General features: G+C 38.1%; 1 protein-coding gene and 1 long non-coding RNA gene across 9 annotated transcripts in view; one reads left to right on the top strand and one right to left on the bottom strand.

Annotated features, from left to right (window-relative positions):
* Positions 1-26921, top strand: part of LOC147340315 (uncharacterized) — a 40755-nt gene that overhangs the window by 377 nt on the left and 13457 nt on the right. For 2 of the 6 annotated variants that reach the window (XR_015159305.1, XR_015159301.1), the window contains exons 2-3: positions 5348-5385; positions 8215-8358. This is a non-coding gene — a long non-coding RNA (uncharacterized LOC147340315). Of the gene's footprint in view, positions 1-2756; positions 2913-5347; positions 5386-5753; positions 5928-8214; positions 8359-26921 lie in introns of those variants that run through there. The other 4 variants (XR_015159300.1, XR_015159303.1, XR_015159304.1 and 1 more) reach the window with 3 other exon arrangements.
* WNK3 (WNK lysine deficient protein kinase 3) overlaps positions 9838-26921 on the bottom strand; it is a 194734-nt gene continuing 177650 nt past the window's right edge. For 2 of the 3 annotated variants that reach the window (XM_086388564.1, XM_086388563.1), the window contains exons 22-23: positions 22679-22881; positions 9838-18366 (exon numbers count right to left, since the gene is read on the bottom strand). In XM_086388564.1, the coding sequence (XP_086244690.1) occupies positions 18037-18366; positions 22679-22881 (533 nt within the window). In that variant the 3' untranslated portion in view covers positions 9838-18036. The remainder of the gene's footprint in view (positions 18367-22678; positions 22882-26921) is intronic. The other variant, XM_086388565.1, reaches the window with a different exon arrangement.

Genomic DNA, 26921 nt, shown 5'->3' with positions numbered 1-26921 from the left:
CACTCCAACTCTACATCCACCGAGTTGCTTCAGGCTGTTCATCGCCTTTCCCAGGAAAAGGAGTTTGGGGGGTAGTGATGCATCATGGGAAAGGAAGTAAAGTGGATTATTATAATTCACCTTAACTATTATAAGATTCCCACGAAGGAAGAATTTTCCTTTGGGGGGAAGGAATAACGTGGGTAGCACATTATTGAAAAGGACACATATGAAAGGTAAAAGTGATCACCACCACCATTTCTGTGAGACCTTGATGCTGGGAAAGATTGAAGGCAGGAGAAGGGGAGGACAGAGGATGAGATGGTTGGATGGCATCACCGACTTCAATGGACATGAATTTGAGCAAACTCTGGGAAATAGTAAAAGGGAAGCCTGGCGTGCTGCAGTCCATGGGGTTGCAAAGATTCGGACATGACTGAGCCACTGGATAACAATAACAATATAATCTTAGGTTGTAAAATAACCTTAGTTCTGTAATAAGCCACATAACTTTTTAGCTAAGGTAATTCTTTGAGGAAGAGTTTTTTGGCCCCAGTTTATGAATAGTGAGATTTATATTATTTATTTGCCCAAGGTAATGCAGAGACAAAGTGAAATGGGATATCCAATGTACTCGGGATCTCTTTGTTTAGGGAGATGAGCATCAACACAAATTAAACTACAAGTTGTACCCGTCTGGTACTCTTTGAGCTACAATGTCATATAGTTAGGACATTTATTTGCAACCACTATGAATTAATTTGTTGGGGAGCTCTTGAGAAAATAGCAGTAAGGGCTCCAATTCCAGACATAATGAAGGAAGGGTCTGAGAGTGGACTCTTGTTTAACACTTGGAAATGAATTGTCTGAGGAGACATGTGCTGACAGAGCAAGAGGCTTTATCAGGAAAGGGCACCAGAGCAGAGAACAATAGGGTAAGGGAACCCAGGAGAAGTGCTCTGCCACGTAGCTCGCAGCCTTGGAGTTTATGGTGATGGGGTTAGTTTCCAGTTTGTCTCTGGCCAATCATTCTGACTCTGGGCTCTTACTGGTGTTGTGTGAATTGCTCAGCCAAGATGGAGTGCAGTTAGGATTCTGGGAGGTTGGTAGGACATATGGACTGGCATCTTCTCTTTTTGACCTTTCCTGAATTCTTCTGGTTGGTGGTAGCTTGTTAGTTTCATGGTCCTTACCAGGAATCTCCTGTTGTTAAGATAACTCATGCAAGTGGCTACTATCTTGCCTGGCTAGGGCAGGCGGTTTCAGTTTTTCCCCTAACAGTACAGAATCATCTTTTGAAAAAACTATTTTTAGCATTCTCCTTGGTTGATTATGATATTGTGCCAGTCTTCTGGCTGGCTGACTGGCTTTTAGAGCCCACTGTTTCAATAGGAGGAGGGTAGCAAAGAAGATTAATTCTGTTCTGTGAGTAGTAGTCAGATCTGTCTTGGAATTTAATACAAGGCAGGAGATAAAAGCAGGCTAAATAAGAACACAAAAGTGCAGAACCCAAGAGTAGTCCAGGTGAAATGAAGTCTGAGACTAGTGTGAGTGCATGCTACATTGCTTCAGTTGTGTTTGACTCTTTGTGACCCTATGGACTCTAGCCTGCCAGGCTCCTCTGTCCATGGGATTCTCCAGGCAAGAACACTGGAGTGGGTTCCTGTGCCTGCCTCCAGGAGATCTTCCCGACCCAGGGATGGAACTCACGTTTCCTGCCATTGGAAGGCGGGTTCTTTACCAATAGTGCCACCTGGGAAGCCCAAGAAAAGTGTGACAGTGTTAATCACTCAGTCGTGTCTGACTCTTTGCAGCCCCGTGGACAAGTAGCCCATTGAGAAAAGTGTATGGGGATGCAAAAGCTGAAAAAGCATCAAACTCCATAAAGAAAGTCATCATAAAAGACTAATGGAGATAGAACAAGCCAGATTGGCAAAGAATAAGTAGATATTGAAGCAATGCACATAAATAACTCTTGAGAAAACAAGCAGTGAAAGAGAGAACAGTGCCTTGAAAGGATGGCGGATGGAAAGAATAGAGGTTTTTCTAGTATAATGGATACCTAAATGATTGTTTACTCAGCCCTCCTTTCCTAAGAATTAACCCTCTCCCCATTTACAGTTATAACAAAAACTGTCATGTTAACCATAACCATAGCTGACTGGGTCAAAGGCAGATAATGAATTCAGGCTGGGTCGATCAGAATCTCATTCTAGAAATTTGAAACTGGACCAAAGAGACCAGTTTTTCTTGAAATTTAAATCTTGGACACTATCAGCAGTCAATTTTCCCATTAGATGAACAAAAGTAAAAGATGCTGGTCTGAAGGAAGGGAAGAAAGATGCAGACTCAGAAAAGAGATGGGAAATAGGAAGCCTTCATCATGTTTAAGTCCCAGGTTTTAGATCATTCTTTAGATATTCTTGTCCTTGGTTTCTCTGAAGCAGTCTCATACCCTTACTATTTTTAAGGTAGAATTGAATTAGAAACTACTCATGACCAAAAAATATTAATTCAAGAACTGGTACCAGAAATGGGGTATGTCAAATTACAAACCCTAAACTGTAGGACTGGCAGAGATTGGAGATCTCTCGTATCATTAATTGGAAGTTTGCATTCTGTTATTTGGCAATGAAATAGTTGCTTATTGCTCTTGACACTCAAAAACAGCAGCCCTTCTGCATATATCAAGAGTTTGGCAACTGTTGACGGTCAGATATTCATCGGCTTTGCTGACTTGTAGAACTCTGTCTCACTTCAAATATTTCACTAATTAGGAAACTGGCATCCAGGCAGTTGGAATGAGGTTATTTATATAAGCAGATTCTTTACCATCTAAGCCACCAAGGAAGCCATCTATATAAGCCAAAGCCCCCAAATGTGAAGATCTCTTCCTCTGTACATGCATTCAGCTGAAATACAAGAGAAAGTGGGTAAGTGTAACATTCCCAGAGCAGGTCAAAAAAGAGAAGCGTCACATCCTTTAAATCAGCCTACTGTTTTCTATCTGTGCTCTGAACTGGACACCTTGAGCAGAATGCCAGGGAGAAGGATGCAAGTCCTTAGGTACAGATATAAGAAATAGAGCTGCAACAGAATGAGTCAGGTTACTCTGTTTAGCAAATCTAAAGATTCAAAGTGCATAAGTTGATTAGATTCTTGGCACTTATTAGCATTGTGAGTCCCCTCAAATGAAATCAACAAGCAGTCCTATGAGGTTTTGAAGATGAAAATCATATTTAGTGAACAGCGACCATGAGCCAGCAGTGATTCTCAAAGTATGGTACATGGACTAGCACATCTGCACCTAGGATCTGTTAGATATGTAAGTTCTTGGGCCTCATTCCAGACCTCCTGAATCAGAAACTCTTGGGGGTGAGGCCAGTAATCTGTGGTTTGTGTCTGTGTGCTCAGATGCTTCAGCTGTGTCTCAACTCTTTGCAACCCATGGACTGTAGTCTGCCAGGCTCTTCTGTCCATGGCATTTTCCTGGCAAGAATACTGGAGTGGGTTGCCATGCCCTCCTCCAGGGGATCTTCCTGATGCAGGGATCGATCCTCTGTGGCCTGTTTTGCAGGTGGATTCTTTACCTGCTGAGCCATTGGGGAAGGCCAATCTGTGATTTAAGTGGTGTCAAAGATAAACAAAGGCTGACATTAGTTAAAGCAGTGAGAACAGATTTTATTCAGTTACTGACAGTAGGGGAAAGAGCAGAGCTCCATTCCATTTGTGCAGAGGTGACAGCATTTTAAAGGGAGAAGGAGGGAGGAGGAGTGAGGTGGGGCTCAAGTAGAAGCAGGAAAGGGAAAAATTACAAAGGGCTGGCCAGTGTAAATGCAATTAGGCTAGCTGTGTCTGCTCATTGGCAATTTTTGAAGTCAGTATTATATCCTCCCACAGTTCCTGAGAGACAGAAGCCCTAGCCTTCATAATGATTACATTTCAAAGGATTGGTCCTTGAGACACACACACAGGGGAAGAATTCATAATTGTAAGCCCTTTTTGGTAAACACTCTTAAGAAAGAGAGGTCAGGAGTCTATTGTCAGATGTCAGCTAGAACAAGCTACACATTCTTTTTATAGCCCCAAGCTTTTCCAGATGAAAACTGGGTCATCCCAGAGACTCTGACATGTTAACATATTAGAACATGTTAGAACCAGACATGGAACAACAGACTGGTTCCAAATTGGGAAAGGAGTATGTCAAGGCTGTATACTGTCACCCTGCTTATTTAACCTATATGCAGAGCTCATCATGTGGAATACCGGGCCAGATGAAGCACAAGCTAGACTCAAGATTGCCAGGAGAAATATAAATAACCTCAGATATGCAGATGATACCACCCTTATGGCAGAAAGTGAAGAAGAACTGAAGAGCCTCTTGATGAAAGTGAAAGAGGAGAGTGAAAAAGTTGGCTTAAAACTCAACATTCAAATAACTAAGATGATGGCATCTGTTCCCATCACTTCATGGCAAATAGATGGGGAAACAATGGAAACAGCAACAGACTTTATTTTCTTGGGTTGCAAAATCTCTGCAGATGGTGACTGTAGCCATGAAATTAAAAGATGCTTGCTCCTTGGAAGAAAAGCTATGACCAACCCAGACAGCATATTAAAAAGCAGAGACATTACTTTGCCAACAAAGGTCCGTCTAGTCAAGGCTATGGTTTTTCCAGAAGTCATATATGGATGTGAGACTTGGACCATAAAGCTGAGCACTGATGAACTGATGCTTTTGAACTGTGGTGGTGGAGAAGACTCTTGAGAGTCCCTTGGACTGCAAGGAGATCAAACAAGTCAATCCTAAAGGAAATCAGTCCTGAATATTCATTGGAAGGACTGAGGTTGAAGCTGAAACTCCAATATTTTGGCCCCCTGATGCAAAGAACTGACTCATTGGAAAAGACCCTCATGATGGGCAAGATTGAAGGCAGGAGGAGAAGGGGATGACAGAGGATGAGATGGTTGGATGGCATCACCGACTCAATGTATGTGAGTCTGAGCAAGCTCCGGGATTTGGTGATGGACAGGGAAGCCTGGTGTGCTGCAGTCCATGGGGTCACAAAGAGTTGAACACAACTGAGTGACTGAACTGAACTGAGAGACTTAAAAGGCTAGAAGCCAAGTTTTGTCTAGTCTCTTTAGTGCAGGTGTTTGAATGGAGTGTTTGTGTTGAGTGTTTTTGCAGGTTGCACTAGTTCTCCAGATGATTCTTATGTACTCTTAAGTTTGAGAATCACTGCTCTTCTAGAGCAATCCCAAGGCCCAAGTACAGACTGGTAAAACAAGAAGGACCATCAGTATAACTGACTCTCATAAGTTTTTCTACACCTGTAATTTATTTCCTTCCTTCTTTCCTATCCAGGTGGAATGGTGTATACTCGGACCGGTGACTGGATAAAGGTGTGCCCCTTTGCTTTCCTAATAGGAAACTTTGTGGTTAATCTAAATATTTCTCTATTATTGCATGTTAGATCTATTGGTGGCAGTCAAGTTATAAAGAGGTTGCAGGATCCACATTTAGATTGCACTGAACTAGATGAAGAAGGGGCATGTCCATGCCATGTTGTTGCTCTGGATGCAGTAGCTGCATGTGATTGGCAGTTGTCCATAGATTGTTAGGTGTGGGCATTTTGGAATTGTAGATATGGGGGAAATGGCATATGTGTTTATAGGGCAATCAAAAGGAGGACTGTATGTAAACATCTATTTTGTCTCTTCTATACCCCTCTGCTACCCTTTTCTCTACCTTACTCTCATGGTTGCATCAGAAGCCATTCTTTATGTACCTTCCCAGAGAATTTGGGATTGAGCTGGAGGAGGAAAGATGATAAATCCTGGCTGCATTTCAGCACCTAATTTATTTGTTCCTAAGGGCCATCTGCATTATCCTTGTGTTTTGTCAGATACCAGCAACTTTATAATAAATTCCTCTTTTTGTTTAAGCTTGTTCAAATTGGGTTTCTGTTACTTAAAAACATGAAACATACAGCACAAGAGAAACTTTATGCTAAATATAGGCCATAGAGAGAGTACAGTAAACAGAGGCCAAAGCCCTGAAAATAAAAAGGGACAGTGAATGTCACAGAATAGTGGTTAAAGTGTGTGCTTTGGAGCTGAGATCTGGGCTCCAAAACCTGTTCAACCCCTTACGTGCTATATAACATCAACAAGTTATTTAACCTCTTGAGCTCTTAATGTATCTGTGAAACATAGACTCATTAAGTTTTCAGCAGATTTATTTCGTACATACTATGTGCCAGGAATAACACTTTAGTTAAGTTAGTGTTAGTCACTCAGTCGTGTCTGACTCTTTGTGACCCCTGGACTTTAGCCCACCAGGCTCTTCTGTCCATGGAATTCTCCAGGCAAGAATACTGAAGTCAGTTGCTATTTCCTTCTCCAGGGGACCTTCCCGACCCAGGGATTGAACCCGGGTCTCCCACACTGTAGGCAGATTCTTTACCATCTGAGCCATGAGGGAAGCCCACTATGTGCCAGGAATAACACTAGGCTGGGAGTAAAGAGTTCTCAAGACAGTCAAGGAGCTTACAAAGGAGATGTTAATGATACTTACCTCAGAAGCTTGTGAAGATTTAATGATATAATAAAGTGTTTGGCACAGTAAGCACCTAACAAATCTTAATCATTAAAGTGAAAGGTAGAGAGAAGCATAAAGAGGTTGCATGGAGAGGTCACATTGGATTAAATCTTATTATCTTCCACCTAAGTAGTTGACTAGCTGTTTAGTTTCTGTAAGGGCCCCACTTAGCCTTCTTTATTACCCAAATCTTTGGGGCTGTTTGAGAGGCTGTAAGCTTATAATGGTAATAGGAAATAATTCATTAGAAGGTCTAATGAGGCTTCTGTTTCTTAAACCAGCAATAATAGCAGGGAGGTCATTTGCTTAGTAAAGAAAACAATGACTGTGGTTCTCAACCCTAGTTAGGTTAATATGATACTAATATATTATCTGGGGAGCTTTTTAAAACAATACTAAATAGAGGGATGGGGCCCAGACACTATTTTTCTTTTACATTCTGGTAAAATACAACACAAAATTTACCATCTTAACCATTTAAAAAAATTAATTTATTTCTCTTAATTGGAGGCTAATTACTTCACAATATTGTAGTGGTTTTTGCCATACAGTTCAGTAGTGTTAAGTATATTCACTTTGTTGTGCAACCAAGGCACTAATTTTTAAAAATACCTCCTGGGTGATTTTAATATGCAAACAGGGATAAGAACCTCTGAGCTGGAATGGAGAAATCTTACAAATTCTGGTTAAATTCCTGAGTCTATTTCCTCATTTGTAACATGCATGTGAGCTAGTCTTTTCTAATTCTTCATCTATTTATCCCAAAGTCCTCTTCCTATTCAGACTATCATCTATGCTGTACTTCATTTGTGTCTTGAGCTCCTGTCTTAAGACCCACCTTCTGTATTTCTTCAACTCCTACTACTTAAGCTCCTCCTAAATTCTTTAGTCACAGACTTAATTATGTCATCTCATTCTTTTATATAATGCTCATTAATGATGGCACATTTTAAATGGGTTTTATGGTGTTTTATCCCCCAACTTAAATATTTTCATCTCTGAACCTCACTTTACATCATCTATCATTGCAGCCAATACTCAATCGTTCCCCAGCCGACTTCCTGTTGACTTGCAGATTGGGTTCAGCTTTGTTACATCTCTATGACTGTTTCCTCTTCTCTTTAGTGATATGTAAGGTCCCTTCAGGAGTTGTTACTGTTATATGAGCAAACCTACTATGTGCCAGGCACAGTGCTAAGCCCTTTATGTTTTTTTTTTTTTTTTTTTTTACTTAGTCTCAAAATACTACCACTGAAGTATTTTTACAGATAAGGAAATTGAAGCTAATAAGTAATTTTCTTAAGTTCACAAAGCTAGAATACAAATCCAGGTCTTCTGGACTCCAAAAGGCATCTGTATTAACTATAATCCGAACCAGGGCCCATTTCTAAACCAGCCTGATTTCCCAAGTGCAAGTTCGTTGTGAAGGTCACTAGAGATGTCTAACAATAAGCACACTTAGCAAATTTGGGACATATCTCATTTAATAGTCAAAATCACCTCATTTTACAAATGAGAAAACAGAGGTTTGAGAGGTCTGTAAATCAAAAAACCTGTGCTTGTTCCATTGTGTATCCTCCCTTTGTTGTTGTTTAGTTGCTAAGTTGTGTCTGACTCTTTTGTGACCCTAGGGACTGTGGCCTGCCATGCTCCTCTGTCCATGGGATTTCCCAGGCAAGAATACTGGAGTGGGTTGCCATTTCCTTTCTCCAGATCTTCCCTTTAGGGATCACCTAAGAGTGAATACCTTGGAGTCAATGAATCATTAAATCAAGGTAATAGATTTTTAAAAACATTTTAAGAATCCTCATCTAATCTTGAATATTTCTAATAGAGCCCTTATTCTGCCTCCAGGGCTATTTGCATAAATATATTCATGAGTCTTCTACCTAAATTATCAAATGAACAAGGGATCTGACCTCATTTGACAGTTTCCCAAGTCACTGTAGTGTGGTAAATGAAAGATGTGCAAGGGAGATTTCCAAATGCACTTTTTTTCCCTGAAGGTGGACCATAAACACTATCAATACAAATGGAAATACCCCATCATAAGTTTGTGCAAAGAGCACATTTTGAATCATTGCTTGTATCATAAACATATACATCTAATCCTGAAATTATAAAACAAGCACTGGATATAACCTCATGTAAGATATATGAAGGACTTTCCTGGTGGCGCAATGGATAAGCATCCTCCTGCCAATACAGGGGACACAGGTTTGATCCCTGGTCCAGGAAGATTCCACATGTCACAGAGCAACTAAGCCCCGTGTACCACGTCTAGAGAGTAGCCCCCACACACCACAGCTAGAGAAAGCCCGATCACAGCAGTGAAGATCTAGCACAGCCAAAATTAAAATAAATAAATTAAAAACAAGAAAGATATATGAAAATATATACTAATCATAATGATTAGTTGAAAAGTTAGTCTAAATGAATTTTGATTGTTATTATTACAGTATATCTGAGGCTTCCCTGGTGGCTCAGACAGTAAAGCGTCTGCCTGCAATACGGGAGACTCAGGTTCGATCCCTGGGTCGGGAAGACCCCCTGGAGAAGGAAATGGCAATCCACTCCAGCACTCGTCTGGAAAATCCCATGGACAGAAGAGCCTGATAGGCTACAGTCCATGGGGTCACAAAGAGTCGGACATGACTGAGCGACTTCACTTCCACTTTCTGAGAGTCAGTATGAAAGTCAAACTATTAGTCACTCATTCGTGTCTGACTCTTTGCAACCCCATGGACTGTAGCCCACCAGGTTCCTCTGTCCATGGAATTCTCCAGGCAAGAATACTGGAGTGGGTACCCATTCCCTTCTCCAGGGAATCCTCCCAACCCAGGGATCAAACCAGGGTCTCCTGCATGGCCTGGGATTTTTCACATGAACTTTGGAGTCAGACCTGGCTTTGGATCCAGGCTTCATCATTTACTAGCTATCATGCCTTGGTAAATTATGTAATCTTTCTGACCCTCAAATTTTCTCTGTTGAGATAGTAACAGATCTCGCTTATAGGATTGTTTTGTGAATTAAAAATATCACAAGCCTATTATTCAGTAAATCATAGTGACTGTTACAATTATGGCTCATTGACAAATCAGGGGAAGAGGTCCAACTCCAAAATTTGTTGGGCTATAAATCAAGAGGTAACATACAGGTTGGTTAGTTTGTCCAGCCAACATAGCTACAGGATTAAAGTTTTTAAATCTGTTAAGTTAGATTTGGTAAATGAAGAATCAGCTTAAGCCAGGTGATTGCAGTGACTATGACAGCATTTTAATAAGATAATATACTCATTTTAACACAGCCTTTATTTTCTGTTTCAAAACAAAATTTCCAGGAAACAAAATACTTAACAATGGTTGGGTACAAATGAAATAAAAATCACAGTTTCAAAGAACCAAAATCAGACAACTGCTTAAAGGCAGATTGCTTAGGTTTATAAAAAAAATAATAAAAGGATTAAAATTAGGTTTAACAACATTCCATATAATGCTACATTCCCCAATTAAGAAAGGAGAGTTGACATATACAACTAAAGGTTAAGTGTAGAGAAGTGGCTAAAATTCTGCATATTTTATAGTAAATTATGCATGAAAGTTTATTAATTGCATAAACTTCCTGAGTGGCTCCCATGCTGCACTAGGTCTACATGCTTAATATTCATATCAAACAAATTACAGCTTTAAGTGATTGAGCATGACAGACCTTGAACAACTGCACTTTCCAATCAATCACTGTTTCTGCTGAGGGTATGTTTTGGACCACAAACTTCAATCTGAAATCTTACAGTGGAGAAGAAATGCAACTTTAAAAAAAAACAAAAATGGGAAGGATGACAAGCATGGATTTAGGAATTTTATTTTTCAGTGGCACTGATTTCGTTCTCAAGAGCCCAGTTTCTCTCTTCCCTTCTTGCTTGACTTTAAGCCTTTTTGCTTGAGGTTCTTTTAATTAAAGGAAAATCTTCCAGAATGGGAGCTGTTGGTTTATATAATCTTCCAGCTATCTCAGTTGAAAATACCTTCAGTGTAACCTAGTTACTATCCCAGGCCCATGCCTATGTTGGCTGTCAAGGTTTCTGACCAATGTTTGTGTTCATCCTTCGCATACAAAGACTATTTCCAGGGTGACCTGAAAGCATTTCAGAAAAAATTTCATACTAATTTCACTTCAAAGGATTTTACCAAGTTTGAGTGTCACCATTTTATAGTCTGAACTACTTGTGGGTTTTTTATTTCAATCTCAGAAATTACACTTAACCAAATCAATGACCTTTTCTATGCTCCCTTCCCTGATTGGGTCATCTTTTAAATAAAAGGGGAAAAAACAAGTCCCCAGGAAACTACTTTCATCAAACTTTCATCCAGGATGAAAAATGAACAATCTATTCTAGAAATAATGGCTTGCACAACACCTCAAATATCTCAATATTCTTCTAAACCAAACAGAAGATTAAATAACTAAATCCCAAACTGATGGCAAGGATACTTCAGGAATGTACTTGTAGATGAAGCCGGAAATACAATATTAGTACTAACATTAAATATGCTTTAGTGTTACACATAGTAAACAAGGGAAACAACATGTGGTTTACAAACATTTGCTCAGTCTTCTGGGGGAAAAAAAGGAATGCATCATTTTTATCACTCAGAGAAGACAGCAAAGAGGAAAGTCAATGCCTCTAATAAATGTTAGAGATTGGATGAACAGTTACAACTAACTACAATTCAACTAAAAGCATATAGCCATTTTAAGGTAATAAAATATCACTACAAATACTTAGTTGTATGCTAGTATGCTGAATGACAGGCCACTGCTATAAGATTTATCAAATATTTCATTGTGATAGTTAAAGCAATTTCAACCCATAGCCCTTTAGGCACACAGACAAGAAATGCATCTCTAATAAAAGATGCGAAGTTACAGGCACTGGACTGTCTAATTTAGGTACTTTCTTACCATTTGTTTGTTTACAACTAACTTCTACCACTAAGTCCTATATTGCCACCAGCTGGATTTATTTCTCTGTTCTCCATCCCTACATCCCCAAAGCTTATTTTAGACGCATGTGGCTCTCATCACTTAAAACATAGATTGGTGGCAGAGTGATGGTCCCTCTCATTTCAAACTCACAGCACTGGGATAAGAAGGCATGCCAGATTTATAACCTGAAAGAATACTGAGAATCAAGGCAAAAAAACAAGTTTCATAGGCAGTGTTTTCATGTGTACCCCAAAACAGCTTTGAAAGAGGTAGATAAAAAATTGTAATTAGATTGGGATTAAATATGGGGTTCTAAAATGATATAGCCCATCGTATTATACATAACACTCCACACTCAATCCAAAAATTGCAGCAGAAAAGTGCCTTTTAAACTTTCACAGATAAGTTTGCTGTCAAACCATTGGAATTCATGCTGGATATAAAACTGGCAAGAAAAGATGAAAAACGAAGTGGATATTTGTTAACTACAGCAAATTGCCTTAAATAGAGATTCAAGACTGGTACAAATACATAGGGTTATTTTCATTAGATTTACACCAATACTTGTTTCATATTCTTATGATGTTACACCCAACTTCACAAACATAGCAGCAGGTACTTCATGATGAAATGCTCACATTGCCACATATGGAGATACAGTACTATTCATCAGACTTGCACTTTGAGAAGTAAACATGATGGTTGGACATACTGACTACCCTCAAAAAAGCTTTACAAGCAGGATTGTTTAGTGTAACCTTTTTTCTTCTACAAGAAGGAAAATGGAAAGGACAGGTTTTGGTGTGTGTTGGAAATGAAAAGAAGGCCTTTCTTTGTAGTAGGCTCTTTGTTAAGTAAGAAGGGAATTTCTGAGCTATACCTCAAGAGTTAATTATTTCTGGGGAGGAAAAGTACCTCAGCAAGGATGAAAACAGCACTATCATGATTTATCAAAATTATGAAATAATGCAAAACCCCTAGATAGAAAACTAGATAATATTTACAGTCAAAGTGACTATAATCTGAGTCAAACATTTAAGTAATGGGAAAAAAATAACTTAAAAACCCACAGTGATGTGAATAACACTGTTTTCTTAATTTCTGCACAAAACTCATTTTTTTCTGTATTTTTAAACTTATACACGTTACATATACATCATGTATACATAACATATATGTTAACCCAACTACTGCAGTCAGCATGGAGACAGCAGTACACTACTCACCATCTTCAAACTTTAGAAGACTACTTTTCTTTCCAGCAAAAAATCTGAAAAGATTCTAAATATTACAAGGCACTGCAAAAGTCTGCAGGCAAAAGAATGATGAATTGTACATAAAACAGAGGTGATGGCAAAATGTGGGACATATGATATAGAGCAGCCATTAATAAATGTCATCCATGGAGCTTTTTTCATCCTGGGGTACACTATTTAAAAGGATTGTAACTCCAAAAAGGATCATAAAACCTGCAGTATTTTCAGCTTATAAATTTTAAGTCTCAATGTAATCACACAAAGCTGACTCTACTAATGAAACGCAAGCAGTTTGAAAGAATTACAGATTTTAGGCACATTGTTTTTTATACACATGGAAAATGGCAATGCGAGAATCTGCATTACACTAATGTCCTAAAACCATTTCAACTTGCAAATAATACTGTAGAAGAAATTTGAAGAATCTGTACATAAGATTTAGAAAGACTCATCCAAACCAGAGTATGTTTTATAAAAAGAAGCTGTGACTCTTATCAACAGCAGTTCTCAAAATGCTATCCTGGATGCCCCCAAATGATAGTAACAGAATCTTCATGATGCTGAGTGTGATCCTCAGGTAAGCAACAGAAGACATTTTTCTTTTTTGAAAAAGGGTGCTGAATGTCACAAAGTAGAGTGTGCAAAAAAAAAAAAAAAGTACACCCATTAAGTTTTCCTCATTACCTGGCAAGATCATAGGGTAAAATTTTTAGAGGAATATGGAGGAAAATCTGTCAATAGAAATGTTGGGTGATCATCTGGAATGTTGACCAGTAGAACTCATTATTAGGTAAATGTGTCCTAGAAATGACTTTGAAATCTTCAGAGTGAAAAGTATTTTAAACATGTTTATATGTGGTAGTTGATAAATACCATTTTAGAATTCAATATTTGGGTTTCACAGATTGATCAAGCATTAGGTAACTCTGTGACCAGACTTTTAAGAATATTAGTTAACTTTCTTGAAAACCAAAAGTGTATATTCTGACATTGCCTCCCTTCCTCCTAAAACTGGATAAAACCCAGTAAAGTGCAACTTGACAGTGATCTCTCTCAGATTCTAAAGAGGCTGCCAAAATCATCTAAGATGCTACAGACTCTTAACAAGATAACTATAACAACTAAAAAACAAAACGGTAATCCCCCCCAAAAAATAAGCTAAGGACAACTTAAATAGTATCCTTTGAGGGTCTACTATCTACTGCAGGACAGTGTATACCCCTCATCTCTTCAGTTCAGTTCAGTTCAGTCGCTCTGTCGTGTCCGACTCTTTGCGACCCCATGAATTGCAGCACGCCAGGCCTCCCTGTCCATCACCAACTCCCAGAGTTCACCCAAACCCATGTCCATCGAGTCGATGATGCCATCCAGCCATCTCATCCTCTGTCGTCCCCTTTTCCTCCTGCCCCCAATCCCTCCCAGCATCAGAGTCTTTTCCAATGAGTCAACTCTTTGCATGAGGCGGCCAAAGTATTAGAGTTTCAGCTTTAGCATCATTCCTTCCAAAGAAATCCCAGGGCTGATCTCCTTCAGAATGGATTGGTTGGATCTCCTTGCAGTCCAAGGGACTCTCAAGAGTCTTCTCCAACACCACAGTTCAAAAGCATCAATTCTTCGGTGCTCAGCATTCTTCACAGTCCAACTCTCACATCCATACATGACTATTGGAAAAACCATAGCCTTGACTAGATGGACCTTTGTTAGCAAACTAATGTCTCTGCTTTTGAATATGCTATCTAGGTTGGTCATAACTTTCCTTCCAAGGAGCAAGCGTCTTTTAATTTCATGGCTGCAGTCACCATCTGCACTGATTTTGGAGCCCAGAAAAATGAAGTCTGACATTGTTTCCACTGTTTCCCCATCTATTTCCCATGAAGTGTTGGGGCCAGATGCCATGATCTTCGTTTTCTGAATGTTGAGCTTTAAGCCAACTTTTTCACTCTCCTCTTTCACCTTCATCAAGAGGCTTTTTAGTTCCTCTTCACTTTCTGCCATAACGGTGGTGTCATCTGCATATCTGAGGTTATTGATATTTCTCCTGGCAATCTTGATTCCAGCTTGTGCTTCCTCCGGCCCAGCGTTTCTCATGATGTACTCTGCATATAAGTTAAATAAGCAGGGTGACAATATACAGCCTTGACATACTCCTTTTCCTATTTGGAACCAGTCTGTTGTTCCATGTCCAGTTCTAACTGTTGCTTCCTGACCTGCACATAGGTTTCTCAAGAGGCAGGTCAGGTGGTCTGGTATTCCCATCTCTTTCAGAATTTTCCACAGTTTATTGTGATCCATACAGTCAAAGGCTTTGGCATAGTCAATAAAGCAGAAATAGATATTTTTCTGGAACTCTCTTGCTTTTTTGATGATTCAGCGGATGTTAGCAATTTGATCTCTGCTTCCTCTGCCTTTTCTAAAACCAGCTTGCTGAAGCCTGGCTTGGAGAATTTTGAGCAGTACTTTACTAGCGTGTGAGATGAGTGCAGTTGTGCGGTAGTTTGAGCATTCTTTGGCATTGCCTTTCTTTGGGATTGGAATGAAAACTGACTTTTTCCAGTCCTGTGGCCACTGCTGAGTTTTCCAAATTTGCTGGCATATTGAGTGCAGCACTTTCACAGCATCATCTTTCAGGATTTGAAATAGCTCAACTGGAATTCCATCCCCTCCGCTAGCTTTGTTCGTAGTGATGCTTTCTAAGGCCCACTTGACTTCACATTCCAGGATGTCTGGCTCTAGGTGAGTGATTACACCATCGTGATTATCTGGATCGTGAAGATCTTTTTTGTAGAGTTCTTCTGTGTATTCCTGCCACCTCTTAATATCTTCTGCTTCTGTTAAGTCTATACCATTTCTGTCCTTTATCGAGCCCATCTTTGCATGAAATGTTCCCTTGCTATCTCTAATTTTCTTGAAGAGATCTCTAGTCTTTCCCATTCTGTTGTTTTCCTCTACTTCTTTGCATTGATCGCTGAGGAAGGCTTTCTTATCTCTCCTTGCTATTCTTTGGAACTCTGCATTCAGATGCTTATATCCTTCCTTTTCTCCTTTGCTTTTCGCTTCTCTTCTTTTCACAGCTATTTGTAAAGCCTCCCCAGACACCCATTTTTCTTTTTTGCATTTCTTTTCCATGGGGATGGTCTTGATCCCTGTCTCCTGTACAATGTCAGGAAACTCAGTCCATAGTTCATCAGGCACTCTATCAGATCTAGTCCCTTAAATCTATTTCTCACTTCCACTGTATAATCATAAGGGATTTGATATAGGTCATACCTGAATGGTCTAGTGGTTTTCCCTACTTTCTTCAATTTAAGTCTGAATTTGGCAATAAGGAGTTCATGATCTGAGCCACAGTCAGCTCCCGGTCTTGTTTTTGTTGACTGTATAGAGCTTCTCCATCTTTGGCTGCGAAGAATATAATCAATCTGATTTCGGTGTTGACCATCTGGTGATGTCCATGTGTAGAGTCTTCTCTTGTGTTGTTGGAAGAGGGTGTTTGCTATGACCAGTGTGTTCTCTTGGCAAAACTCTATTAGCCTTTGCCCTGCTTCATTCTGTATTCCAAGGCCAAATCTGCCTGTTACTCCAGGTGTTTCTTCACTTCCTACTCTTGCATTCTAGTCCCCTATAATGAAAAGGACATCTTTTTTGGGTGTTAGTTCCCAAAGGTCTTTTAGGTCTTCATAGAAGCATTCAACTTCAGCTTCTTCAGCATTACTGTTTCAGGCATAGACTTGGGTTACTGTGATATTGAATGGTTTGCATTGGAAATGAACAGAGATCATTCTGTCATTTTTGAGATTCCATCCAAGTACTGTATTTCGGACTCTTGTTGACCATGATGGCTACTCCATTTCTTCTAAGGGATTCCTGCCTGCAGTAGTAAATATAATGGTCATCTGAGTTAAATTCACCCATTCCAGTCCATTTTAGTTCACTGATTCCTAGAATGTTGACGTTCACTCTTTCCATCTCCTGTTTGTCCACTTCCAATTTGCCTTGATTCATGGACTTAACATTCCAGGTTCCTAAGAAATATTGCTCTTTACAGCATCAGAACTTGCTTCTATCACCAGTCACATCTGCAACTGGGTATTGTTTTTGCTTTGGCTCCATCCCTTCATTCTTTCTGGGGTTATTTCTCCACTGATCTCCAGTAGCATATTGAGCACCTACCGACCTGGGGAGTTCCTCTTTCAATATCCTATCATTTTGCCTTTTCATACTGTTCATCTCTTAGAACCTTGTAAAGCCAGTGTTTCATGTGTAAGTCTCAAAACCTACTTTATCAAGTAAATTTCTCTTCAGAAGAATGGATTAATAGAGGTGTAACTTGAATTGTCTTTGTTAGGAATACAAAGATTCCCCCCAAAAGAGATTCGTATCAGCTGCAGTATATCCCTTGCAAAAGAATGCAAGCCAAACCAATGCCTCTCATGCTCAAATACATGTAGTGTGCACATGAGAAACAAAGAGATAGCTGCTTTGAATTACTATGGAAATCCTAAAGCAGCTACATTATCTGCAGAATCAAGAACTGTTACAGTTCTGTTTTTTCCTTCCTCTCCGCCTCACCTAAAACAAGGCTTCACTCCTACTGCTGTGACGACGGGAAGAAAATCACATTAAAAAGGGCTCATGTTCTATATTGGTTGACAAAGTTATTCTAATTTTATACACCAAAACATTTCCTGCAGCAAGTTACCCTGCCTTCTGTGAAAGGTAAACCTAAGATAAACAACATGAAGAATCTCATAAGACCCTGCTGGAGAGTCTCACTTTGTGTATGTTTGGGGAATATAAATTTAAATAGTTCTTATACCTTTTAAAGAAAAGTATCATCTAGCTGCAGAGAACTGCAATAAAAAAAAATGGGGGCTCCTCAGCAATGCATGGAAAGTGTCCTGGAAATGACAATGCTCAAGCTGAGCATATTAAAGCATTCTAAACAGTATTTTTTTAAAAAAATCAAGTATCAAAGAGGATAGGATTTGAAGTGAAAAAACATTTCTATGTGCAGTGTTCTATGTATAAACTGCACAGTTCTACAGGTGATGAGCTATATCAAATACTACATTGGAACAAAAAATAAGAGTGGAAAGTAAACTCAAAATGAGGGAAAGTATGGCAGAACCCAAGAAGAAGAAAGTTTAATACCTTAGGTATCCTGAAAATAATTATAAAGAAAACTCCCTTTTCTTCATTATCTACTCTGATTTACTTGGGACCAGGAGGGATTGTGGACGGATTCTGCACTGATGAAGCTGGAAACGCCTGCAAATTCATCCCTGGTTGGAACGGTCCCCCAGGTTGGTTAGGAATTACTAGAGACTGTTGTGGTGTTCCTGAAATTCCTACCCACTGTACTGGATACCCTGGCCCCACCACAGCATTATACTGACAAACATGGGGTATTCCATATGATGATAATGGCCCAGGAAATGAAGGGAGTGACAGTCCTTGTGGCAAGGAGGTTGGGACAGCTCCACGGATTTGGGACAGAGAAGAAATCCATGTTGGTGTGTAGCCCATAGTAGATGGAGTATTCTAACAAAAACAAAAATAAAAACAAAAGATCAGTTTATTTGATAGATGCTTTTATTCTATATTCCTTCCTATTCTTTTTTTGTCTTACTACTACTCTATCATTATTATTCTGAGTGTCTACCATTTTGGGAGTAACTTTCTGTGTGCTCACAGTTATATACCTTATTTCATTTCATCTTCATAACTGTCCTGCAAGACAAGCATTTTTAGATGAGGAAACAGAAGCTCAAAATTAATAATGCCCATCACCACTTAGCAAATTAATAGTAAGGTAAGGAGTTGAACACAGTTCCAGATAACTCCAAGGCCCCTGGTAAATTTCTGTTCACAGTTCCTTTCCTCATGCTAGCACTACTCTTCTATTTTTACTTCCTTCTGCCAGTCCCAGGCATTCTTTCATTCAGGGCCGCAGACAATAATAGTTCATCTTACTACATAATTCTCGGAAGAGGATCATAATTTAGTGTGGCATAGGGAAAACAGCCTGGCATATACTGAGCCTGGTGCTCAGTAAATGTCACCTCCCTACCTCTTTCTACTACTCACTATTTGAAGTCTGATATTTCTGTTATATTTTGGGAAATTTAAACTCAAGACAATTATGTTTTTGACAGTTCTGAGAAAATATATTCCTGCTTGATTCTTATTATATCATATTGTGATTATGTGTATGTATAGAGATTACTAAAATCAACTAAGCACACACATAGAGATTACTGGAATCACATGCACATGGGAATAATATGTCTAAATGAAAGTAAATAATTCTTCCTTGAGGGAGAGCTTGGTATCAGTCCCAAATTCTTAGTTCTTTTAAATTGATGGTCAAGTTAAAACCCTTTCAACTAAAGTTTCAAGTTTAAGTTAGGATAAAGGTTTTTTTGCTTGACTCAAGAATAAATGACAAGATCTCTTGAGGGGAAAAAAGAACTTTTATTTAAAGTCCAGCAATCCAATTTTTATATCAGCATTTTTGTTGTTAAAGTAAAATTAAATACTTCTGGTTTAAAAATAACACAAATAGTATGATCATATGTTTGTAAAGCTATTTCTATGTATCATATATAGATATACAAAGATATCTGAAATGATGTTTATCTAAAGTTAGTGACAATCATTTCTGGGTGGTGGGATTTGAAGGTGGTATTTTAAAATTTTGTACTTTTCTGCATTGATTAACTTCTATAATACACATTATTATTTTACAAACAATACCAATGTGATTTTTATTTTTAACAAAGACTGAATTGGAGATGACTTGTTATACTTTATTTTCTCTTGGATATTTAAAAGGCACCTCAGATTCAAATAACCAAAATGAAATGTATGATTTTTCTACTACCAAAACACACTGCCTGCTCATGTTCCCCTTTTTGATAATTGGTACACTGGAATGATAGCCAGTTATACCAGCCAGAAACCTAGCCTTGACACCTCCATCTGGTCCATTTTATCTCTTAAACATTTTTTGGAATCTGTTCATTTCTCTTCATCTCAGCTTCTGTCTGTCTCTCTCTCTTTTTTAAATAAAATAGTTTAAAAGTTCAACTTCTCTTTATCAGGCCTACTGTGACTAATTCTTGATTGGTCTACCAAGCTTATCTTCAATAATCTTTCTTCTTGCTTCAAGTCAGAGTGATCTTTTCAAAAAGCAAATCTGATCATGTCAACCCTAGGGCTTCAATGGCTATCATTCTTAAAGTAAAGACAAAGATCCTTATCATCACCACTTTTAAGACCCTACAGATTCACTGTGCACCAACTCCTCTCTGCTCTCTTCACTTCAGGCAAATGGGCCTGCTTTGAGTCCTTTCAGTCTCTGTTTCCCCATACAGGGCTTTGCATATGCTATTCTTCCTGCTTAGAATCATATTCCCTCCTGTTTTCACCTAGTTAATACTTACCCTTCACATCTCTGCTTAATCATCACTTTCTCAGGAAAGCTTTCATTGACTTCCCTTTACTAGGTCAAATTTCCCTTACTGTATGATATCTTATATCTCTCTTTTGTAGTCCTTATTACAGCTGCAATTTTATATTTTTTATACAAGTCTGTTCATATCTAACTTTCCCACCAGCATATAAGTCCCATGAGAATAGGGAACATAACACTTGTTCTTACTAATCAAACCCAGTGCCTAGCAGAGGGCTTGGCACATAGTAAAGGACCTGGAATATAACTGTGACAGTTTTCTAAAGCTACACAACAGTACTACGCAAGATCATTAGATAGTGAGACAGGCTCTCCACATAAAGATATAATCAACTGAACTTAAAAATACAAAAACAGTTACCACATACAGGATACTACTATGTGCTAGGCACTTTATAGATGTTAATCCTCACAACAATCCTGCAGACAAGAAAGTATCATCCCTGTTTTAAAGGCATGGAAACTGAGGCACAATGACTTGTCTAAAGTCACATAACTAGTAAATGACTGACCTGACCTGGAACCAAGTCTGTTTTAAGAACGTTTACCACTTTTATTCATACTCCATTTCCTATACACTCTTCCTCCAAGCATCCCTCATTATAACTGCAATAAACCACTCTTCAACTCAGCAACAAAGGCTTCCATTCACATGTTCAGAGCATCTTTCACTGGCAGCGCAAACACGTTTATGCCTTGAAATCTGCCTCTAATGGCTTCCAATTTTTACAATGGTGATACTATCTGTGTATAAATCCATGCCAAGAATAATATAAATACAGAGAGCCCTCAAGGAGATACACTGTTTACTAGTTTGGAAAATCTAGGCTTTTGAAAATTTTTATTCAATGATAACTCTAAATGTATTTTCAGACTCTTTACCAAACTACATGCAATGACTATATATACACACACATATGTGTACACAAACATAACAGACACAGACATATCTCTTTCAATGATATGGGTTCAGATTCTAAGCTGTGATTCACATTTTAATAGATTTACTCATTTTGAAAAAAAATGATACTTTAAAAATTCACACACAGAAAACAACAAAGTAAAATTAGATCCAAATTCCACCATCCAGGATATTTTAAGGGCTTTTCCTATTTATATGCATATATAGGCTAGGCTCGGAGAAGGCAATGGCACCCCACTCCAGTACTCTTGCCTGGGAAATCCCATGGACAGAGGAGCCTGGTAGGCTGCGGTCCATGGGGTCGCTAAGAGTCGGACATGATTGAGCGACTTCACTTTCACTTTTCATTTTCATGCATTGGAGAAGGAAATGGCAACCCCCTCCAGTGTTCTTGTCTGGAGAATCCCAGGGACGGTGGAGCCTGGTGGGCTGCTGTCTATGGGGTCGCACAGAGTCGAACATGACTGACGCGACTTAGCAGGAGCAGCATAGGCTAGGCTAGGCTAAGTCGCTTCAGTTGTGTCTGACTCTTTGTGACACTATGGACCGTAGCCCACCAGGCATGCCTGTCCATGGGGTTCTCCAGGCAAGAACACTGGAGTGGGTTGTCATGCCCTCTTCCAGGGGCTCTTCCCAACCCAGGGATTGAACCCACATCTCTTAGGTCTCCTGTATTAGCAGGTGGGTTCTTTACCACTAGTGCCACCTGGGAAGCCCATATGCATATATACATGTATCTAATATATATAATTTTACCTAAATACTATATATACTATTCTGTGATCCTATCTTCTTTCTACTCCAGAATGCATTTTGGACATCTTTCTACACTCCAATTGCCATGTACACCTAAGACCAGATGCAATTAACCAGACATCTCATCCATAAACTTAAGACATTTGTTATAATAATTAAAGATCTTTAAAATTCTTTTTCATATTGAATACATAAAATAATTTACTGGCTCTGAGAATATTGATCTACCACTAACATAAGATAGCTTTTCCTCAAAATCCAAACTTCTTGTACCACAAAACTGAATTAACCCTTACTCCAGATGCTTTCTTTTTTGATACTTGATGTTTTTTCTTCCAGGTATAATAGCCTAAAACAAGGGTCAGCAATCTACAGCCTGCCAACTCTTTCCAAATCAAATTTTAATGGAACAAAGCCATGCATACTTGTTTATATACTGTCTATGTATGTTTTTGTAGCATTGAGTAGCTACAACCCCATGGCTTGAAAATATTTACTAATTGGCTCCTTCCCAGAAAAAAGTTTGCAGGCCTCTGCCCTAAAAGATAATTTGCTTGAAGACATAATGAACTAGGCAAGGATAAGTGTCTCTATACTGTCAAGTCACACCACTCTTTCATGGTAATTATAACCACAGACCTATGTTAATCAATTTTTATGGTTTTAGTTCTGATAAATAAAGTCAGGTATAAACTACTTACTTCATATGCTTTGTTCCAGTTGTCTGTTTCTAGTTTCTGTTGACTTTGTTTAAGTTGGTTTAAACTTGGCTTAATAAGCGAATTTCCTACTGTTTCCTTTGTCCAGTCATCCACCAATTTGTGTAAGTCATCTGTGAACATTCCTTTTTTACTAACTGAAGATTGCTGGAATGATGCTGCACTACTTTCCACACATAGTGGATCTATAAGAAGAAAAACAGAGAAACCATGAAAATGAATTAAAACATAAACAAATACTCTTTTGTGGCTGATAATGCAGAACTACCTATTGGGTATTGATAGGGTAACCAGGTATTCTAGTTTATCTGGGACAGTTCTGGTTTAAAGCTGTTGTCCTGGTGTTATTACTAACAGTATGCCCTTCACTCTCAAAAGTTTCCTCTTGTTTGGATGGCAAATTATATGGTCACCTTAGGTATAAGTCAAATATAATAAACAGTATCTCAGAAACATCAGTATCAACTCTATAGTCTTTTCATCAGTTTCCTCAGATACATACTTAGAAGAGTTAAAAAACAATCAGAATTTTAAAAAGTAGAAAGAACCTTAGAATCCTAATTCAAACCACTATTTGTTTTATAATGGGGAAATGTGGCCTAGAAAAAATAAATTGACATGCCTGAGAGCTTTCAGTTACCAGCAGAGTCAGGCCTGAACTCTAAAATCTAAATGAGAACTCTCTCTTTTTAATATACCATACCAATTTCAAATTTTTCAGAAAACTAGAATCTCATTTATTTTTTTAAACCAATATTTCTGTTTATATCTAGAATAGCAGAAACCAGGAGGCAGATGGTTTGTTAGTCTCATGAGTTCTAGAGCACAAGATGTACAAATAGATGAAAGAAATCAAATATAGATGTCTCCATCAATGAAGAGTCTCCTAATCTGAACATCATAGTTAAGTCTTTAATTTAGTACTCTTACACAAGCTAACTAAATCATTCTCACAGAAAGAATCATAAAGTTCCTCTGACTGATTTACAAGTCAAAACTTACAAAGTGGGTCTAAAATGAATTTTAGGAAATGCAGTTGTGAAATTTAAGCACAATAACACTTCCAGGGATTTAATTAAATACATAAGTGACAAAATCTTGTACAATTGTTGTTACTTTTTTTAATTGTGAAAAACTATTTAAAATGTAAAAGATAAGGCAAGAACCTCGATATTAACACATTCAAAGTACTTTTATCTTCTTTGAAACTCATAACAGGGCCATGATATAGGTTCAGCAAGTTATCATTCTATTTTGGGGATGGGAAGACTAGAATCCAGAGGGTAAACAGCTGAGGTTATATGCTGGGGTTAGAACCAAGTATCCTGACTGTTTTGTCAATGTGCTTTCCTTTTCCCATGGGAAAAGGATAAGAAAATTCCTTAATAAGGAGGAACATAATAATCTCAAGATTGCTTATATATAATCTGTCATTCTCTATGACTCCTGAGCTACTGAAGGCTTAGATTCAAGGATATTAAAAATTAAATGGACACAGGGAACTATATTCAATATCCTGTGACAAACCTTAATAGAAAAGAATATGAAAAACTCTCTCTATATATATGTATGTATGTACACCTGAGTCACTTTGCTGTAAAGAACAAATTAACACAACATGGTAAATCAAATCAACTACACTTCAATAAAATTTAAAAACAAACAAACAAAAAAGCAATGGAGTCTGAGGACAGACCAAGAGGAGCTTAGAGACATGACAAGTAAATATCAGGTAGTATCCTGGACGGGATCCTAGAACAGAAAAATAATTTATGTAAAAACTAAGGAAATTAAAGTATGGACTTTTGTTAATAAAAAAATTGAATGGAAACATATTAGTGAAAATTGCTTAAAAAGAGTTTAATGAAATAAATGGAACATATTCTCATATATAAAAGTTTCACAAAATTAATTTTTACTAATTTTGGGCAACAATGGTGCACTAAAAACTGATGTACCAATCTTGTTGGAATTCCTACTTTTCTAAGTTTTAAAATCCAAGAACATACAAGTCAGCCTATAATAAAAGTATCAGTTTTTCCTGTTTTCCCTCTGCACATTCATCTGATTCTCTGCCAACTCCAATGAGCAAACAAATAGCACAACAATGTTGGGGAAGACTTTGGAGCTGAAGCCTTTTATAGATTGTGTTCTTACCCTGGAAAAATGTCAGCAGGTAGGAATGAAAAGGAGACAATAGCCAGAAACATATACATATTATCATTCTATTCATACCATAATAGTCTATACATATATATTCTATACATGTATCACAATCTTCTATACATATTATCAAGTGCCAGCATTTCTGCCCACACAGCTAATCTGGAGGAGTATTTCTGTGCTCATTCCCCTTTAGTTTCTATTAGAAAAAAACGTGTTACAAAGAGCTAAGTTTGGATGTCATTCATTTATGAACATTTCTGTACTAATGGAAAACCCAGTGTCAGGATTTTTCCTGTGTACAAATCTGGTGGAACAAGTGATCTTGAGCACTCAACTGGTGGTCAGTGATGGCCGCTACACTAATGCTACAATTGCCAACAAGTGGAGGATGTATTTATTTATTTATTTTTATTGAGAAAACATTGATCTACAACATTATATGTTTCATATGTACAACACTGTATTTCTACTTCTGTATACCTTACTGAATGTTGTTCAGTGCCTAACTATGTTTTACACATGGAAGGAACATTTATTGATTGATTTCATTTAAAAGTTATTCATGTCATATTAAAGTTCACAAACCAGAAATTATCCAACCAATGTATATTAAAAGAAATACACTTCATTCTTTTACAAGTGGTTGACCAGTTTTCCCAGCACCACTTGTTAAAGAGATTGTCTTTTCTCCATTGTATATTCTTGCCTCTGTTGTCAAAGATAAGGTGTCCATAGGTGCGTGGATTTACCTCTGGGCTTTCTATTTTGTTCCACTGATCTATATTTCTGTCTTTGTGCCAGTACCATACTGTCTTGATAACTGTGGCTTTGTAGTAGAGCCTGAAGTCAGGCAGGTTGATTCCTCCAGTTCCATTCTTTCTCAAGATTGCTTTGGCTATTCGAGGCTTTTTGTATTTCCATACAAATTGTGAAATTATTTGTTCTAGTTCTGTGAAAAATACCATTGGTAGCTTAATAGAGATTGCATTGAATCTATAGACTGCTTTGGGTAGTATACTCATTTTCACTATATTGATTCTTCCGATCCATGAACACGGTATATTTCTCCATCTATTAGTGTCCTCTTTGATTTCTTTCATCAGTATCTTATAGTTTTCTATATATAGGTCTTTTGTTTCTTTAGGTAGATATATTCCTAAGTATTTTATTCTTTTTGTAGCAATGGTGAATGGAATTGTTTCCTTTATTAGTGTACAGGAATGCCAGGGATTTCTGTGTGTTGATTTTATATCCTGCAACTTTACTATATTCATTGATTAGCTCTAGTAATTTTCTGGTGGAGTCTTTAGGGTTTTCTATGTAGAGGACCATGTCATCTGCAACTAGAACACTTTCTAACACCATAAACAAAAATAAACTCAAAATGGATTAAAGATCTAAACGTAAGACCAGAAACTATAAAACTCCTAGAGGAGAACATAGGCAAAACACTCTCCGACATAAATCACAGCAGGATCCTCTATGACCCACCTCCCAGAATATCGGGAAAAAAATTAAAAATAAACGGGACCTAATTAAAATTAAAACCTTCTGCACAACAAAGGAAACTATAAGCAAGGTGAAAAGACAGCCTTCAGAATGGGAGAAAATAATAGCAAATGAAGCAAGTGACAAAGAACTAATCTCAAAAATATACAAGCAACTCCTGCCACTCAATTCCAGAAAAATAAACGACCCAATCAAAAAATGGGCGAAAGAACTAAACAGACATTTCTCCAAAGAAGACGTACAGATGGCTAACAAACACATGAAGAGATGCTAAACATCACTCATTATCAGAGAAATGCAAATCAAAACCATAATGAGGTACCACCTGACGCCAGTCAGATGGCTGTGATCCAAAAGTCTAGAAACAACAAATGCTGGACAGGGTGTGGAGAAAAGGGAACCCTCTTCCACTGTTGGTGGAAGAGGGTTAACTTCAAAAGTGCTCTTTTAATATTCATTTCTTATTGATGAAATGAGTAAAGTCAGAGTTTAGTCCTTCGTGTTCTTTTTTGTTTTTCACCCAAGTTAATTCCTACATTCAGGTAGTTCC

The sequence above is a fragment of the Bos grunniens genome, chromosome X (genome assembly GCF_055505025.1).
Source record: "Bos grunniens cultivar Pamir isolate PY7600 chromosome X, Bosgru_T2T1.0, whole genome shotgun sequence".
Taxonomy (NCBI): Eukaryota; Metazoa; Chordata; class Mammalia; order Artiodactyla; family Bovidae; genus Bos; species Bos grunniens.
Note: the sequence above shows the minus strand (reverse complement) of the source record. Positions and strands in the feature narration are given on the sequence as shown.